Source organism: Trachurus japonicus, chromosome 7 (genome assembly GCF_045865225.1).
Source record: "Trachurus japonicus isolate A0001 chromosome 7, Traja_1.0".
Taxonomy (NCBI): domain Eukaryota; kingdom Metazoa; phylum Chordata; class Actinopteri; order Carangiformes; family Carangidae; genus Trachurus; species Trachurus japonicus.
This window is the reverse complement of record NC_140913.1, coordinates 14,371,654-14,389,547: the sequence shown is the minus strand read 5'-3', so window position 1 is coordinate 14,389,547 and position 17,894 is coordinate 14,371,654. Positions and strand designations below refer to the sequence as shown.

Genomic DNA, 17,894 nt, shown 5'->3' with positions numbered 1-17,894 from the left:
GTGTGTGATTCAATTACAGCACGAAACATTCAATCGTCTTTTTATAGAGGCTAAATCAGTCTCTCACATGCCTGAGTGACAGAGCATCAGCAGCTCCAGACCAGACACAGAACAGACGTTAGAGGAGTCTGTCCTGCAGAGAGAGGACAGAGAGACAGTAGAGACAGTAGAGGAGAGTAGACACTATAGAGACTGTAGAGCCGTTATGTGCTGCAGGTGGTTTCTCCTGAGTCTCCTGTCTCCTGAAGGACCCTGAAGGCATCACGAGTATTTAGGTCACAGTGTCAAATGTCATGTTTGGTTGCAGAGAAACAGAGCAGCAGCAGCTACAGAGACTCAGAGACGCTCTGCATTTATACAGTTTACACACCGAGTCCAATTATAACGTGTGTAAAGAAATCTACAGGTGCCTTTAATCAATATTTAATTTAATGTTTACACAAAGCTCCATACAGTATAAAGGTAGATGTTTGTGTTAAAGCTCCTTCAAAATAAAGGTAGATGTTTGTATTAAAGCTCCTTCAAAATAAAGGTAGATGTTTGTGTTAAAGCTCCATACGGTATAAAGGTAGATGTTTGTATTAAAGCTCCACACAGTATAAAGGTAGATGTTTGTGTTAAAGCTCCATACGGTATAAAGGTAGATGTTTGTATTAAAGCTCCATACAGTATAAAGGTAGATGTTTGTGTTAAAGCTCCATACAATATAAAGGTAGATGTTTGTGGTAAAGCTCCATACAATATAAAGGTAGATGTCCATGTGTAGTGTGATTATAAAGCAGCTCTAGGTTCTATATTAATACTGTGAAAGTATCAAAGCCTCAGTCCACAGAGAAATGCACACAGCCTGTATTCAGAAACTGAGCCTTAAAACCATGCAGCCGTCAGGACTTCCTGTCACTTTGTGATGTCACAACTAAGCCCCGCCCCCTCACCATCTGGACAACACCATCCAACAACTTTGCAGGATTTTTAGTTTCTCTGAGTGTTTTATTCTGAAATCTGCTCTGTTGTTTATTGGACCAGTCAGAAACCCAGAGCTCATATTGATTATTATTATTATTGACAGTTTGATGTAGTTGCTAGTGGTTGTGTGCCGTTGTAACACTGTGGATGATGTGACTGGTTGTTGAAGGGTTAAATCAGATGGTTGTAGCTCATCTCTGAGGTCTCTGCTCATTTATGGAGCTGAGCTTAGACGACGCTCAGTGGGAGTGAATGAAGAGACTGAACATCTGTGTCTTTAACTAACTGAACACAGCTTCACCTCCTCTCAGATACGATATGAAAATACTGTTTATTTTCATACACACATACATCACCTCTTAGCAGCAGTGTCTGCTGTGGATTTTATGAATGAGATTTTCACTTCCTGCAGTTTTTCCTCTGTTTTGACCAACTCAGACGTGCTCAGAATTTAGAAATTAGACTTATTTTTATCCCAAACTGGGCAATTAGGTCGCAAAAACAAACACAAAGACAGGACACACAACACATAATTCATCATTTCACTCTGTCATTGACAACATGAACCAGAGAAAGCAGCAACCACAGGAATGGGGCAATGAACTTCACTGAAGTAAATGAATAAATAATTTTTAGTGTTTGAAACACCTTTTTTTTTTTTTTTTTTTTTTTTTTTTACATATTTTGTATAATTGTGTCCTCTGTTTGTTTTTTAATGTTGTTGTATTAGCTCGGTTTTATTGTAAGCGAGGCTGCTACCTCAATATACTTCAGAGTTTAAAATAAATAGATAAATACATTAGATATTTAGATATTTTAGATTTACCAGGCAAATTAGGTGTATTTGCATAAAGTATGGGTATCCGCCGATACCAGCCTGAATTTTACTCAGTATCAGACCGGAAAGAAAATTTGTAGTATTGAACATCACTAAAAGCAATGCAATTGTTCCTGTTGTAACTGAAAACCATATGTTGTTCTTATAACTCTTCAACTTTTAAGGAAGATTCAGTTTGAGAGGACGGGTGAGGACAGGTGAGGACAGACAGGTGGAGCTCATATAGAAGTACCTCAGAGCCTCAGAGCCTCTCTACTACTCTGTTACTACTGTGGTTGTTGCAGAGGCAGCGAGGTCGGTGCTGTGAACCAGGAGGCTAAAAGCAGCTCAGGCTAAAGTTACAGAATGTGAAGTATCCACACAGTAATCACAATCAGTAATTCTCTGAGCCGCTAACGTGGGACAAACATCAGAGACAGAGTCCAATGTCTCAGCAGCTTCAGAGCAACAAACCGCTTTGGATTCTCACAGTTTAGACTTTTATTACAGAGATCAGCATTCACATATCCACAGTAACTTTGTACCGTAACTAACAACTAATTCATGTGAAGGAAAAACGGAATATTCAAAAAATAAACGTATATACTGCATATCCATATAAGTTACATTATTTATGCTTTAAGACAGGTCAAATGTACGTTTTGTTCAGGGATTATCGATCTGATTACCATGACATTTAGTCAAAATATTGATGGTTTCCAGATGTTAACCTTTCCTGGTTTACTGCATATAATCTATATTCTTATGTTTACACCTGACTAAGTGCATGTGAAAGGACACGTGACAAATCTTCTCAGACTCCATAATATATTTGTTTTGTTTTAAAAATGCGCAACTCTACTGATTAGGCTAATGTAAAAAAAATAATATAATATTCTCTCTCCTGATCTATTATACAATTTGTTATTTGTTATATGTTTGTATTAAAGCGTCATACAACAAGTTCATATGAAGGGAAAATACATTTTCAGAAAGTCAACGTATAAACTGCATATCCATTTACTGTTTACAGTAAAGTTGCATTATTTATTTTTAAAGACGGGTCAAATGTTCATTTATTGATGTGATGAACATCTGGAAACCATCAATATTTTTAGAATATTTCATATTAAATGTTACGGGTTTTGTTGATAATTTGACTTTTTTCCTTTTGCACCATGATGAGGTTTATTATTCACTACAGACTGACATGAAATATTGTAAAGTGTGAATCCAGATGTGACTCTTGTGTGTGTAACTACAGGTGAATCCTCAGACGTTGTTGCTCTGACTGTGTGTCTGTTGTGTTGTTGTTGTTGTTGTTAACTGTACAACAACAGTAAAAACATTCATCATGTATTTATTTCTGTCTGAACAACAGAAGACGACACCTCTTCTCTAATAATATCCCATAATAATAACTGATGGGTCACGTGACCAGGATCGTTCCCACAGCACTGATGTGTGTTTGTGTGTGTGTGTGTGTGTGTGCAGGACGTCCCATTCGAAGGCGAAGGCCGACGGCGCCGAGCAGGCAGCTCACGCCTCCAACGGCGAGTCCAGCATCGCCAGACTGGTCGCCAAGGAGCTGTCGCCGACCTTCTACCAGCCCGGTGAGTCTGGTTCTGGTTCTGGTTCTGGTTCTGGTTCTGGTTTAGTTTATTAGTTTAATAAGGGACAATGTGCAATTACATTAATCATTTAAAGGAAAAAAAATGAAAAGATGGTTGCACCAGATTTAGCTCCCAGCTAATTTCCATCTGTAGTTCCTACACATAACATAAAAGTAATAAAATACACAGAATACAAGCTACTATACAAAGGTGAGGCATAAACAGACACAGTTAGACAATGGACAACACTTTAGACAACAACGTGTATGAGGTAGGAAAAGTGCAAAGTGCTTATAGCAGCAAGATGTTGATTGTCATATACTGTATGTGTGGTGGACACACACAGTATCAGCACAGTAACTGTATGTGTAGTGGACAAAGTGCAAAGTGCTCATAGCAGCATGATTATTCATAGTATTGATAATAATAAATAAAGTAATAATAAAGATAAAACATGAAAGTGGCAACAGTGGCAGATGTAATACCAACGATGGTAATTCTCAGTTACAAAAAATAAAAAATTACCAGCTATGGTAATGTGACAGATGTATCTATGGATATCAGATGAAAACAGAGACAAGAAGTGCTAACGAAAAAGAGACACAGCCTAATGAGTCGGACAGAGAGTTCTGGTTCTGGTTCTGGTTCATATGGATCCTGGTTCTGGTTCTGGTTCTGGTTCTGGTTCTGGTTCATATGGATCCTGGTTCTGGTTCTGGGGTCGTCACATTTACCGTCTATAAACAGCATCATCGTGTCTTTGGGTCGAAGGATCGGATCAGTTTCATTGAGAGTCCAGTAACTCACACTCACACATTCACACACCAACACAGCTGCTGCAGAGCACAGGGTTCACACACACACACACACACGCACACACACACACACACAGTGAACATCATGCACAGACTGGATCTACAGACGCGGGACAAAGACAGTGCACTGCAAAAACTCTAAATCTTTCCAAGAATATTTGTCTCATTTCTTGTCAAAACTAAACTTTCCACTTAAAATAAGACTCGTCACCTAAAAATTAACTTGTTTTTAGATCATTTTCACTTGTTTCAAACAAATTTTCACTTGAAATAAGTAGAAAAATCTGCCAGTCAAAGCAAGTTTTTTGTGCTTGTAATAAGAAAGAAAAACTTGCTCCACTATCAGATTTTTCTACTTATTTCAAGTGAAAATCTGCTTGAAAGAAGTAAAAAGTGTGGACTCTCCAAGTCCTAATTGACTGTTATTTCTGGGCTATTTCTAGACATTATGACGCAATTTATTTTTATTTCTTGACATAATTATGTAATTAACGCTCTGTAAATTAAAGGGTTACCAAATTCTTCCCCTGAAATGTCGTGGAGTTGAGGTCTAATGTTACAGACCATGTAAAAACTTCAGTAAAGTTCAAATTTTGTCTCTCAGGACTTCATATGTGTTTGTTTGTTTTGGTTTTTATTTTTCACCTTTTCTTTCTGTTTCTGGAGCAAAAATCAACCTCAGAGTCTGATAATAACTGGGTTTATTAAAACTGATTGTCCTTCTGTGGTTGTTCTGTAATACTTTAAAGAAGTAATAATTCCTTGTTGTTATTGATCATCATTATTGATCATCAATAGGGGTGTGCCAAAAAGTCGATTCAAATAAGAATCGTAATTCTCATTTAATACAATTCAGAACCGATATAAAATGTCCCAAAATCGATTTTAAAAAATAAAAAAAATGAAACAACTCTGCTGGCTGTCGGCCTCCATTTCCTTAGAATTTAAAAGGCAGCATGTTTAACTGCACTATATATTTTTTTTAATAAAGAGGCACTTTTAATTTTGTTACTTAAGCAATATGTGATATTGCTTTTATGCAACAGTTTCAACAATTCCATCTAAGCATGGATAAACGTTTAAAACTCAATAAATGTGAAAAAGACACTTTAGTCATTCTGTCTTGCAAAGAAGACAGTAGGGTGTACATTTTAGGACATCCTCAGGTGTCAGGCTTCAGCCTCAGACTTTAGATGAAAAGGCATAAGGTCTCAGGAAAACGCCTTTTTTCTCATGCCTTTTGGTCTGACGCTTTTTGGTCTGACGCCTTTTGGTCTGACAACTTTTGGTCTGACGACTTTTTTCTGACGCTTTTTGGTCTGACGCCTTTTTGGTCTGACGCCTTTTGGTCTGATGCTTTTTGGTCTGATGCCTTTTTTCTGAAGCTTTTTGGTCAGACGACTTTTTGGTCTGACGCTTTTTGGTCTGTCGCTTTTTTTCTGACGCCTTTTGGTCTGACGCCTTTTGGTCTGATGCCTTTTTTCTGACGCTTTTTGGTCTGACGCCTTTTGGTCTGATGCTTTTTGGTCTGACACCTTTTTTCTGACGCCTTTATTCTGAAGCTTTTTGATCAGACGACTTTTTGGTCTGACGCCTTTTGGTCTGACGCTTTTTGGTCTGATGCCTTTTTTCTGAAGCTTTTTGGTCTGACGCCTTTTTTCTGACGCCTTTTGGTCTGACGCCTTTTTTCTAACGCCTTTTGGTCTGACGCCTTTTGTTCTGACGCCTTTTTTCTGACGCTTTTTGGTCTGACGCCTTTTTTCTGACGCCTTTATTCTGAAGCTTTTTGATCAGACGACTTTTTGGTCTGACGCCTTTTGGTCTGACGCTTTTTGGTCTGATGCCTTTTTTCTGAAGCTTTTTGGTCTGACGCCTTTTTTCTGACGCCTTTTGGTCTGACGCCTTTTTTCTAACGCCTTTTGGTCTGACGCCTTTTGTTCTGACGCCTTTTTTCTGACGCTTTTTGGTCTGACGCCTTTTTTCTGACGCTTTTTGGTCTGACGCCTTTTGGTCTGACGCTTTTTTTCTGACGCCTTTTGGTCTGACGCCTTTTTTCTGAAGCTTTTTGGTCAGACGACGTTTTGGTCTGACGCCTTTTTTCTGACGTCTTTTGGTCTGACGCCTTTTGGTCTGATGCCTTTTTTCTGAAGCTTTTTGGTCAGACAACTTTTTGGTCTGACGCCTTTTTTCTGACGCCTTTTGGTCTGACGCCTTTTTTCTGACGCCTTTTGGTCTGACGCCTTTTTTCTGAGGCTGTTTAGTGGACACCTGACGGAGGTTTTCCTGAGACCTTATGCCTTTTCATCTAAAGTCTGAGGCTGAAGCCTGACACCTGAGGATGTCCTAAAATGTACACTGTAAGACTGGAGTAGATCATGAGGATCCTTTGCACACCGACAGACTGAAGCAGAAATCATTAGGAATCAAATCGTTTTGAATCGAAAATCGGTTTTGAATCGAATCGTAGCCCCAAAAAATCTGAATCAAATCGAATCGAATCGTGAGAAAGTAAAAGATTCCCACCCCTAATCATCATTATTGCCCCCCTCCCCAGGTCCTGAGTACCTGAAGAAGCGCGCTCTGCAGGAGGTTCTGGACGGCAGCGAGAACACCGACATCGTGATGCACGAGCCGCTGCTGGCGGAGGAGGAGCCGCTGCCCACGCCGCCCGACAGCCCCTTCATCAACGAGCTGGACGGCCTGATGCCGGGCTCCTCGCCGGGCCGCACCCCCTCCCCCAGCAAAGACCCCCACCTGCTGGGGCCGGGCGGCTGGACCGAGGACCGGGGCAGCAGAGGCAGCAAGGGGGGCAGTAAGTCCAGCAGCCGCCCCACCACCCCCTCAGCTGCCCCTGAAGGAGGAGGAGGAGGAGGAAGCAGCAGCCGCGGCCCCTCCCGGACCCCCAGTCGCCACAGCAACAAGAATGAGCAGGGCTCCGACCTGGAGATCAAGGCCCTGCAGAAGTTTGACTCCGAGGGAAAAGCTGCAGACGCGGCTCCGGCTCCGGCTGCTGCTGCTGCTACTGCTGCCCCCCCTCTAAGGAACAGCCTCATCTCTGCAGGTACAGTTCATTTACACAGAAGGTTTTATCAATCTATGGTCGCTCAACATGAGACACAGTCACTACCGCTGGTCATAAGAGAAAGCACAACCACTTCTATCCACCACTTTATTTTCCCATGATCCATTGCGTCACACCACAGCAGAAGTCGGTTTTCAACTTCCGTTTCACCCCATAATAGCATTCCATAGATATATATACTGACTAGATGCCGCGTTCCCAGGCAACTCTATTGAGTGGAATACGTCAACGCGGCCGCCATCTTGGTCCGGGGGAAGCCGCGTCTACTTCCTGCACTAGTCAAGAGGCAGACGTCTATCAACCATTAAAATCGCCATAACTCACCGAATATTCAACTGATTTTCAAGCCGTTTGGTTTATTATAAATGTCAGACATATATTTATGATACAACAACAACAACAACAAAAAAATTTTTATGTATTAAACATACACTTACATACTCAGACACACACCCACATGCATAAATACACTGAAATGTGTTCTACAAGGGTCTGACCGGGTCTGACTGCTGGTCAGACGTTTATATGTCTATGGTCAGAAACCCCGGACCAAGATGGCGGCGCTATTGACGTACGCTGAGAAGCAGAAGGCGGCATCTAGTCAGTATATATATCTATGGTAGCATTCTAGCGAGCGGCTAACTGGTAGCGTTAGCCACCGGTGTAGGCACCAAATGTGGGGGCTGCCAAAACCGTTTTGACTAATCTGATGTTTGTTAAGTCTACAAAACAAATTACCGAACAAACACCACCACTTCTGTGTGCACGCCTCTGCAACTAGTCATGGTTATCGTAGTTGTTAGCTTTGCTGCTGCTGACAGCTAACAGCAGTAGCAAACTAACATCAGCTGTTAAAACCCTCCCGTTGTCGGACACGACATGAAACTACTCCAGTTAGCTCAGTCATGTTGTAACTAGGATATCCGCTGGAAAACATATTTTTTTCATGGGCCGTTTCTTGAGTTATTTAAGACACTGCTAACGGCTAACAGCTAACGAATGGAGTGTCATGGCGACACCAGCGTTGTTCTCCGGAAAGTGGTGGATAAGCTTTGGATAGATTCCTCATGGAGACCAATTCACATACCTAAAATTGGTCACAATATGATCTATCATCATCATCATCTTTATTCACATATAGAAAAGGTATTAAAATCATTAAAATATTTGTAATTTCATATGTGAAATGGGACACCCTGAGAAGCTCAAGAGCTTTTAAAAGGGGCCCAGACACAAAAATGACAGGAATACATACACAGGAAGAAGACATACAAATATACATAGACATACACATAGCCACATAATACATTTTGCGTGAAATGAACCCAAAATATTCCAAACACTCACTCCGATCCTCACATTCTCACGCTACAGGGTAATCTACATTTCCACTCACACACTCACATACAACCCGTAACCCCCCCCCCCCACCCCAAAGGAAAAGAAAAGAAAAGAAAGGAGAGAAAAAAAGAAAAAAAAGAAGAAGAACTCCTACTGTAATCCTAACAAGTACCAAGTAGCCTGGTCAACATCAGTCATCATAATTGTAAACATGAGAATTAATTATGATTTTGTGTGTGAATAAAGCAATAGGCTACTACCAAAAACAAACAAACTATTAAAGACAGTGGTTCTCAAACTTTTTTACATCAAGGACCCCTGAATTGACACAAATTAGACCACGGACCCCCATTGGAGAAAATTTTGAAGCAAACACCAGAAATACACAAATATTTGTTCCAAGACTGAAGAATATACTTTTTCAGTCAATGTAGGCTATACGTTCAAATTAGGGCCAATGGCATGAATTTGTGAAAATATTGTAGAGAAATTTATGGGAAAAAGTGGTACAATTTCTCCAAAAACGTTTAAACATTTCTAGAAAAAAGTGGTAAGAATTCAACAACAAAAAACGTTTTGTTTTGTTTTCTAGAAAAAAGTGGTAAGATTTCTAAAAAAAAAAAAGAAAAAAAATCTCAAAAACAATTCCAGAAAAAAGTGTTCAATTTCTCAAAAGACAGTTTTTTTTTTTAAATTCGTGAAGAAACTGCTTAAATTAAATAAATAAATAAAAATAACAATAATACAAAAAAATTGGAAAATTTCTCAAAAATTCTAGAAAAAAGTGGTAACATTTCTAGAAAAAGTTGGGGAACCCTCTCAAGGACCCCTTGGGGTCCCCGGACCTCAGTTTGAGAACCATTGATTTAAGAAACAGCTAAAACATGGTTCAGTAAAAAACAGCTCTGTTTTTTTTATTTTCTTCTTTCTTTTTATTTAATTTACAACAATAGGCACTTTTTTTTCAATTATAACTTTATGACAGATACAGCCTGATGATGCACTTTAGTGAATCTCAAATAGCACTTTACAACATTTATTGTCGGATGAATGCACTTTAATATCTCACCTCTCTTGTTTCTTACGACTGATGCAACCATTGTGTGATGTGTGTATGTTCATGAATATGTAGAGTCCCAAAAAATAAACTAATAAATGAAATTAAAATGCAGATGAAGAAGAAAAAGAAGTAGAAGAAGCCCCGCGGCGGCCCAACCTCAGAGCCAGAGCCGTGACGCCCGAGCCCAGACCTGCAGAGCCCAGACCTGCAGAGCCCAGACCTGCAGAGCTCAGACCCGACAGAGCGCCGTCGGCCCACGAGAACAGAGTCGAGTCCAGGGAGGCGAGCCGGCCGTCCAGCAAGGCCGAGACGAGACCGGCGCCGACCCCGAGACGCCAGCCCAGCCCGGCTCCGTCACCGAAACCGGCTCCCAGACCAGAACCTGCAGCTGCACCGAGACCAGCGGAGCCCAGACCTGCTGTTGCTGCTGCTGCCAAACCAGCGGCGAAGGTGGAGCCCAAAGCAGAAGCTCGACTGAAGAACATGGTGTCGACCCCCAGCAGCTTGGTGACCGCAGAGTCTGTAGAGATGGAGGTGAATATAACAACAACCATATATTAAAGGATAACTTCCGTTTTTTACAACCTGGACCTTATTTCTAGCATAAAATCTGATCATTTCCTCACCCAGATAACTTTGGTGTCATTTGGAGTCGTTTTGACGAAATTAGCCCCAGTGGAGCGGCGCGTATATCCGTATATAGCGAGAACATGGGGCACCCAAGCGCAGCCTCTAAATAACACATTATCCGCCACAAAATGCGTTCATTTCACCAATATTTAGTTATGATACACTAGTGCTATTCCCCTCTGAGTCCGGGGTTAGCTGTTATCAACATCCGGGGTCTGTAGGTTGACCTACTGACCTCTGACCTGGATGATGTCATCTCTGAGCGCAGCGCGGATCATTCTGATAATAATCATTCTGCTTCGGCATTCGGCTTGTAGGTCAACCTACAGACCCCGGATGTTGATAACAGCTAACCCCGGACTCAGAGGGAAATAGCACTAGCCTATCAGAACTAAATATTGTGAACGAGTTTCTCTGCAGATAATGTGTTATTTAGAGGCTGCATTCTGCTGCCCTGTAGACTCCATTATACGGATATACGCGCCGCTCCACTGGGGCTAATATCGTCAAAACGACTCCAAATGACACCAAAGTTATCTGGGTGAGTAAATGATCGTATTTTATGCTAGAAATAAGGTCCAGGTTGTAAAAAACAGAAATTATCCTTTAAAGCTCCATACAGTATAAAGGTAGATGTTTGTGTTAAAGCTCCATACAGTATAAAGGTAGATGTTTGTGTTAAAGCTCCATACAGTATAAAGGTAGATGTTTGTATTAAAGCTCCATACAGTATAAAGGTAGATGTTTGTGTTAAAGCTCCATACAGTATAAAGGTAGATGTCCATGTGTAGTGTGATTATAAAGCAGCTCTAGGTTCTATATTAATACTGTGAAAGTATCAAAGCCTCAGTCCACAGAGAAATGCACACAGCCTGGATTCAGAAACTGAGCCTTAAAACCAGCCGTCAGGACTTCCTGTCACTTTGTGATGTCACAACTAAGCCCCGCCCCCTCACCACCTGGACCCACCATCCAACAACAACAACTTGCAGGATTTTTAGTTTCTCTGAGTGTTTTATTCTGAAATCTGCGCTGTTTTTATCGGATCACTTTATAAAACAGTCAGCCAATCAGAAGAGAGATGTTTTTCATGGATCAAACCTTCAAAATAAAAGCCAGAGAACTTTTAGATACTAACAGTCTAACCTTCTTGTCATTTGTTTTTTTCTCCCAGGGTCCAAACACCATCATGATCTGCATGGTGATCCTGCTCAACATCGGCCTGGCCATCCTGTTTGTGCACATTTTGTCATGAGACGTCTTCCACCTCTCAGGTAACCATGATGAAGTCATCATGCTCTGATTAAAAAAAACCTACATTACAGAGTTTTAAAGGGACAGTTCAACATTAAGCCCCAATCCCATTTCTCTTTTTTACCTCTACCCCTTGCCCCTCGCCCCTTGAAACGGAGCTACAAGGGGTAAGGGTTGAAAGTCAACCCCTACAAATTGGGACACCCCTTCAACAATCACAAGCGTAAGCTGATGCGGTGAGCTTTTGCCAGAAATCAAATAGCCATGTACCATATAACTTAATGAAATAAAATAAAACTTAATGCAGACTGATCGGTTCATTGTAAAACATTTATTTATTTTTGTAAATGTGGTGATTAATGTATACGTACAGAGCCCAGAGCTCTTAAGAATACACATGAAGCTTCACTTTTCATTCAAACAAACAATGCTACTGCCACAATTGTTAGATTTCATCAATGAGACCAACATTTATCTCCTAAAAAGAATTTAATAAGCCGCTGGTAAACCTCTAAAAACTTGCGCTGCTGCTTCTGTGAGGAGCCGCTCCTCCTGGAGCTTCACTTCTCCGAAAAAACGTCGGAGCAATCTTCTAACCAGCCGTCATTTGGATAAACTAACCGCACATTTGGGACCTAAACAGTTACTTTCTCGCATGAAAAAATATTAAAACTTAACAAAGTGACGTAATAACAGCGCTACAGCAAGAAATAAAACAGCTTTTCGTTTTACAGCCACCGCTGCCGGCTGCCGCAAGATGCATTCTGGGAAACTTTTCATACCCCTCCGTTTGCAGTGTGCCTCTGAAAAATCTCCGTTTGGAGGGGTATGTAGCCCTACCACTTCCCCCTACCCCTCTGTCCTAACAGGAATTGGGACACCCCTACCTCTATAGTCTACTTGCCAACAATGAGTACCCGGAAATGTTGAGTACCCTAAAGTTTTATGTTAGAAATATATAGTATGGGTCCCCAGTATTCAGAAACTGCCGGATGCTAACTTATATATATTGGGCAATTAGCATAATTGACATAATTAGCATTATGCTAATTGTCCAATATATATAAGTTAGCATCTGGCAGTTTCTGAATGCTGGGGACCCATACTATATATTACTTCAAATACATGCATCTTCTAAAACTTAAGATTTGGCTTAAAATCCATCAAAACTGGCCCACTGGCAGTTAAAATCTGGTCACTTCCGGTTTAGACAGCCATTTTGAATTTTGAAAATGTCAGAAATGGATTCAGCATCATCAATAACCCCTAAAACCATTGCCCAGATCAGCCAAGCAGTTGTTGAAATCCGGCAGTTTCTGAATACTGGGGACCCATACTATATATTTCTAACATAAAACTTTGGGGTACTCAACATTTCCGGGTTCACAATGGGGCCCTATGGGCTGGCAAGTAGACTACTACACGTGAACGCGCAAAACGGAGGGGTAAGTGGTAGGGCCAAGGGCACTACAAAAACTTAAAATCTTACCAAGAATATTTGTCTTATTTCTAGTCAAAACAAATCTCATTCTACTTAAAATAAGACTCATCACATAAAAAGTAGCTTGTTTTTAGACACTTTTTACTTCTTTCAAGCAGATTTTCACTTGAAATAAGTAGAAAAATCTGATAGTGGAGCAAGTTTTTCTTTCTTATTACAAGCACAAAAAACTTGCTTTCACTGGCAGATTTTTCTACTTATTTCAAGTGAAAATTAGTTTGAAATAAATTAAAATTATCTCAAAACAAGTTAATTTTTAGGTGATGAGTCTTATTTTAAGTGGAAAGAGGTTAGTTTTGACTAGAAATGAGACATTTTGACAAGAAATAAGACAAATATTCTTGGAAAGATTTTGAGTTTTTGCAGTGGGGGGAAATGGGATTGGGCCATAGTCAGATCCTCCTCTCACCATAACCCCTATAGTAAAACTGTCCCTTTAATGATCTGCTTATGTCCATTATCACCTGTTGTCGTCCCACCGCAGGTCGGCAGCAGTCCTGCAGCGTTGGAGAGAGAGACGCCGTCCGTCCTCCTCGGTGAGGACGAGCAGAGACACTGAGGAGTGAAGCTTCACCGAGCAGCCGCAGCTCTTCTCCAAGTTCCTCCAGCTGTGACTGTGTGAGGCTCAGCGAGGCTCAGACTCAAACTGACGGGACTTAGAGACGACTGAAGCTCCAGAACATGTGATGATGATGATGATGATGATGATGTTTGTATGTTAAAGTGCAGAGGAGGAAGAGATGTGTGGATGGTAGAGGAGAAGTCGGCCTCATCATCACAGCCAGTCAAACATTTATGGCTTTGACCTGAATCCTGGATCGGACTCACACTCAGCAGATGATTATTATGTTTTTGTCACACAATGTTTTGTGTGTTTGTTTGTACTGTATGATCTGAAGGTTGAATGTTGATTTACACATACTGTATACAGACTTAAAGGGATAGTTCACCCAACATTCAAATTTCACTCATTATCTACTACTCCCCCTCATGTGGACTAAGGGCTGGGAGAAGTTTCAGAGTCCTCCGTGGCTTCTCGGAGTATTTGTCTATATGACGGTTGTGAATGGTGGTCACTTTTCTTCATCCAAAAAGACACACCAAAAAACATCCAAATACCTCCATATTGCTCGTCTGTAATGTCCCTCTTGTATTGAAGCCCCAACATGAGAAATTGTTCCGAAAAAAAATCAAATAAGTCTATGTTTTAAGCTTGTTTGTAGCGGAAGTTCCCAGTGTCTCAGTTCACTGCTTTGCACTGACCGGCGGAACAATTTCTCATGTTGGGGCTTCAATACAAGAGGGACATTACATACAAGCAGCATGGAGGTATTTGGATGTTTTTTGGTGTGTCTTTTTGGACGAAGACAGTTGGTATCCATTTGCAACCGTCATATGGACATGCAGTGCTGCACGGAGCCCCACTGTAACTCAGAGAAGCCACAGAGGACTCTGAAACTTCTCCCAGCCCTTAGTCCACACGAGGGGGAGGAGATAATGAGTGAAATTTGAATTTTGGGTGAACTATCCCTTGAATATTCTCTCCACGCTGACGGTTCAGACACGAGGACACGATGCGTCCTCGCCGGTGTTGTTGTTACAAAAGTTAAAACACGATTAATGAAGCAGGAGTCTGAGGCCTTTAATGACCCTGTGTGTGTGTGTGTGTGTGTATTTGTGTGTGTGTGTGTGTCACTCACTCTCCACATACTGCTGAACATTGACAGAACTGTAACCTAATGCTCTGTGAAGCCGACTTGGCTGATGACGCATCCTGTAAAAAACAAACCAAAACCAAACCAAACAGAGAAGTTAGAAGTGTATTTGAGATTCTGGTGTTTTACACTGTGAACATGTTTTCTCCTGTGCATCTATATATTTGTCATCCTGCTGCTTTTGGTTTGGGAGCTGATCAACCACATGCAGTAGAGAAGAGAAGGAAGTAGGAAGCGTTAGAGCAGAGTGTCACTGCTTTTGTGTAAAGTGTTTGTTCCTGTGGTGCAGGTGGATTTAAAGGGAAATGAGCTGTGTATGTGCAATAGAGAAAAATGACGGCTGGGGTTTATCTTATTAAAACAAAAAAAACAGTCACTGTATGTTGTGCACTGCAAAAACTCATAATCTTTCCAAGAATATTTGTCTTATTTCTTGTCAAAATGTCTCATTTCTAGTCAAAACTAATCTCTTTCCACTTAAAATAAGACTCATCACCTAAAAAGTAACTTGTTTTTTAGATCATTTTCACTTGTTTCAAACTAATTTTCAATTGAAATAAGTGAAAGCAGGTTTTTTTGTGCTTGTAATAAGAAAGAAAAACTTGCTCCACTATCAGATTTTTCTACTTATTTCAAGTGAAAACCTGCTTGAAAGAAGTAAAAAGTGTCTAAAAACAAGCTTCTTTTTATGTATTTATGTATTTTAAGTATAATGAGGTTTGTTTTGACTAGAAATTAGACATTTTGACTAGAAATAAGACAAATATTCTTGGTAAGATTTTGAGTTTTTGCAGTGCAGTTTGCTCAGTCTGAAGGTTTCTATCCACTCATCAGCAGCAGGAGAAGGATGATGATGATGATGATGATGAAGATGATGTTGTTGTGTTTAAGATCCTGTTGTCGTGTACAAACTCTCCACACTCTTCCACTGCAGAATATTCAGGGCTTTTGCTTTTAGAGCCAAATATGAGTTCAACTTTTGTACGCATGAGGGCACTTTGTGTGTATGGATCTGTGTTTTTGTACCTTTTTTTTTTTCTTTTCTTTTCTTTTTTTTTTTTTTGAAGTGCACAACTTTTCAGCATTCAAAATATTCTGTAGCAGCAGGATTTTTGTTGTCAAAAGAAACATGCGACCCCCAAGCAAATGTATTTATTTCCCCCAAAAAATAAGGAGGAGTGGGTCTGCAGGTTACCTCTGGGCTGTGAGACGGAGACAGAAACAGACTGAGTCATAACTCCATGTCTTACACTGAGAAGAGCACTGGTCCCATGTGCTGTTAATGTTCCTCTGCTGTTCTTGTTTTAGCTCTGAATACAAGGGCTTTTATTTTGAAAGAACAGGGAGGAGGAGGTTGAAGCTGAAACTGTTTCACCTTTGAGTTTGCAGAGTGGTAAACGATCTCCCATGATCTCATCCAATTGGCAGATGGACTCAATGGTACGTGCAATAAAACAGGTTGTTCATGCAGGTCAGTGTAATGTAACGTGGTAGACGCCATTTTATTTCGTCAGTTTTAGTGCATTTAATTTAATAAAATGAAAAAAATCTGCTGAATGTAAAAAAAAAATAAAAAATGCATTTGTGTGGCTCCCACGTGGGCCAAGACTACAAAGATCAGATTAAATAAAAACTTTTACAACACTTGTGAATGTGTTTGAGTCCCGATTTTGTTTTGTTTTTTAATTTTTTTAACAGGTTGTGTCTAAATGTATCTGCAGATTGTTTCTTCATCCAACAGAGATCCAGGCTGGTCGCAGCAGAACTAAGTATTTTTAAACACCACCTGTCTTGCCAGCGTGAGACGTCCCCCTTCCTCCTCCCCCGGGACAGTGAATACCACGGCTCCCTATTTTAGACCGGGCCGAGGCGAGACGAGTGTGTGAAGTGTCCTCACACACACTGAAACAAACAATCACACCTTAAAATTAGAGAAGATAAAACCAGACAAATGAAACGCTGAGGACATCTGAGCCGGTTACATGAGTTTCTCATTTCTCCTCATCAGGAACAAGTTATGAATCATCGGATTTACTCTGTTTACGCTCAGTTTAGTCCTGTTTATATGTGAGGAAGTAGCACAGATGCAGACAGTTTGAGAAGGAAAAACACTCTTTTTTTTTTTTACTTCATTTATTTTTGTGATAGCTCTGCCTGCTTTGTAGTTAAACTCATCAAACTTAACTCATGTTCATTGTGTGTCTATGTAGGTAATCTTTCATGCAAGTTGTCGGTGCTAATGTTTTAGTTGTTAGCTGTGAGTTGAGTTAGTTCATGGCTACGAAGAATGTTACAACTTACTACAACCCAAATTTTAATTACACTTGTGCTTTCTGCACTGCAAAAACTCAAAATCTTTCCAAGAATATTTGTCTTATTTCTTGTCAAAATGTCTCATTTATAGTCAGGGCCATTGTATAGGGGAGAAAGGTGATGATAACTCTAGGGGCCCAGCGCCCAGTGGGGCCCATAAAAAACCCCAGTAGTCTAATCTTTGTATGACTGATTTATTATGCGTAAGACCCTGACTAATACTCATAGTACACTGTAAAAACTCAACATCTTTCCAAGAATATTTGTCTTATTTCTTGTCCAAATGTCTCATTTCTAGTCAAAACTAATCTCTTTCCACTTAAAATAAGACTCTTTACCTAAAAATTAACTTGTTTTTAGATCATTTTCACTTAAATTCACAATAAATAGAAAAATCTGCCAGTGAAAGTAAGTTTGTTGTGCTTGTAATAAGGAAGAAAAACTTGCTCCACTATCAGATTTTTTCTACTTATTCCAAGTGAAAATCAGCTTGAAAGAAGTAAAAAGTGTCTAAAAACAAGCTACATTTAATATGATGTGTCTTATTTTAAGTATAATGAGATTTGTTTTGACTGGAAATGACATTTTGACTAGAAATAAGACAAATATTCTTGCTAAGATACTTGAGTTTTTGCAGTGTAATGCTGCATTAGCATCAAAACAAAGAAGGCTAAATAAAAAACGATAATACATACGTAGTCTAAGAAAAAAAAAGGAAAAGTTAGGGGGGGGAGGGGCCCACTTTAGTATTCTTTAAGGGGGCCCAGAATTCCTAGCAACAGCCCTG

General features: G+C 40.2%; 1 protein-coding gene across 1 annotated transcript in view; it reads left to right on the top strand.

Annotated features, from left to right (window-relative positions):
* jph2 (junctophilin 2) overlaps positions 1 to 14,899 on the top strand; it is a 32,206-nt gene extending 17,307 nt beyond the window's left edge. Inside the window, exons 4-8 of the mRNA XM_085781375.1 lie at positions 3,278 to 3,396; positions 6,766 to 7,272; positions 9,807 to 10,228; positions 11,499 to 11,598; positions 13,564 to 14,899. Coding sequence (XP_085637501.1) covers positions 3,278 to 3,396; positions 6,766 to 7,272; positions 9,807 to 10,228; positions 11,499 to 11,579 — 1,129 coding nt within the window. The 3' untranslated portion in view covers positions 11,580 to 11,598; positions 13,564 to 14,899. The remainder of the gene's footprint in view (positions 1 to 3,277; positions 3,397 to 6,765; positions 7,273 to 9,806; positions 10,229 to 11,498; positions 11,599 to 13,563) is intronic.
* The last annotated feature ends 2,995 nt before the right edge of the window (positions 14,900 to 17,894 follow it).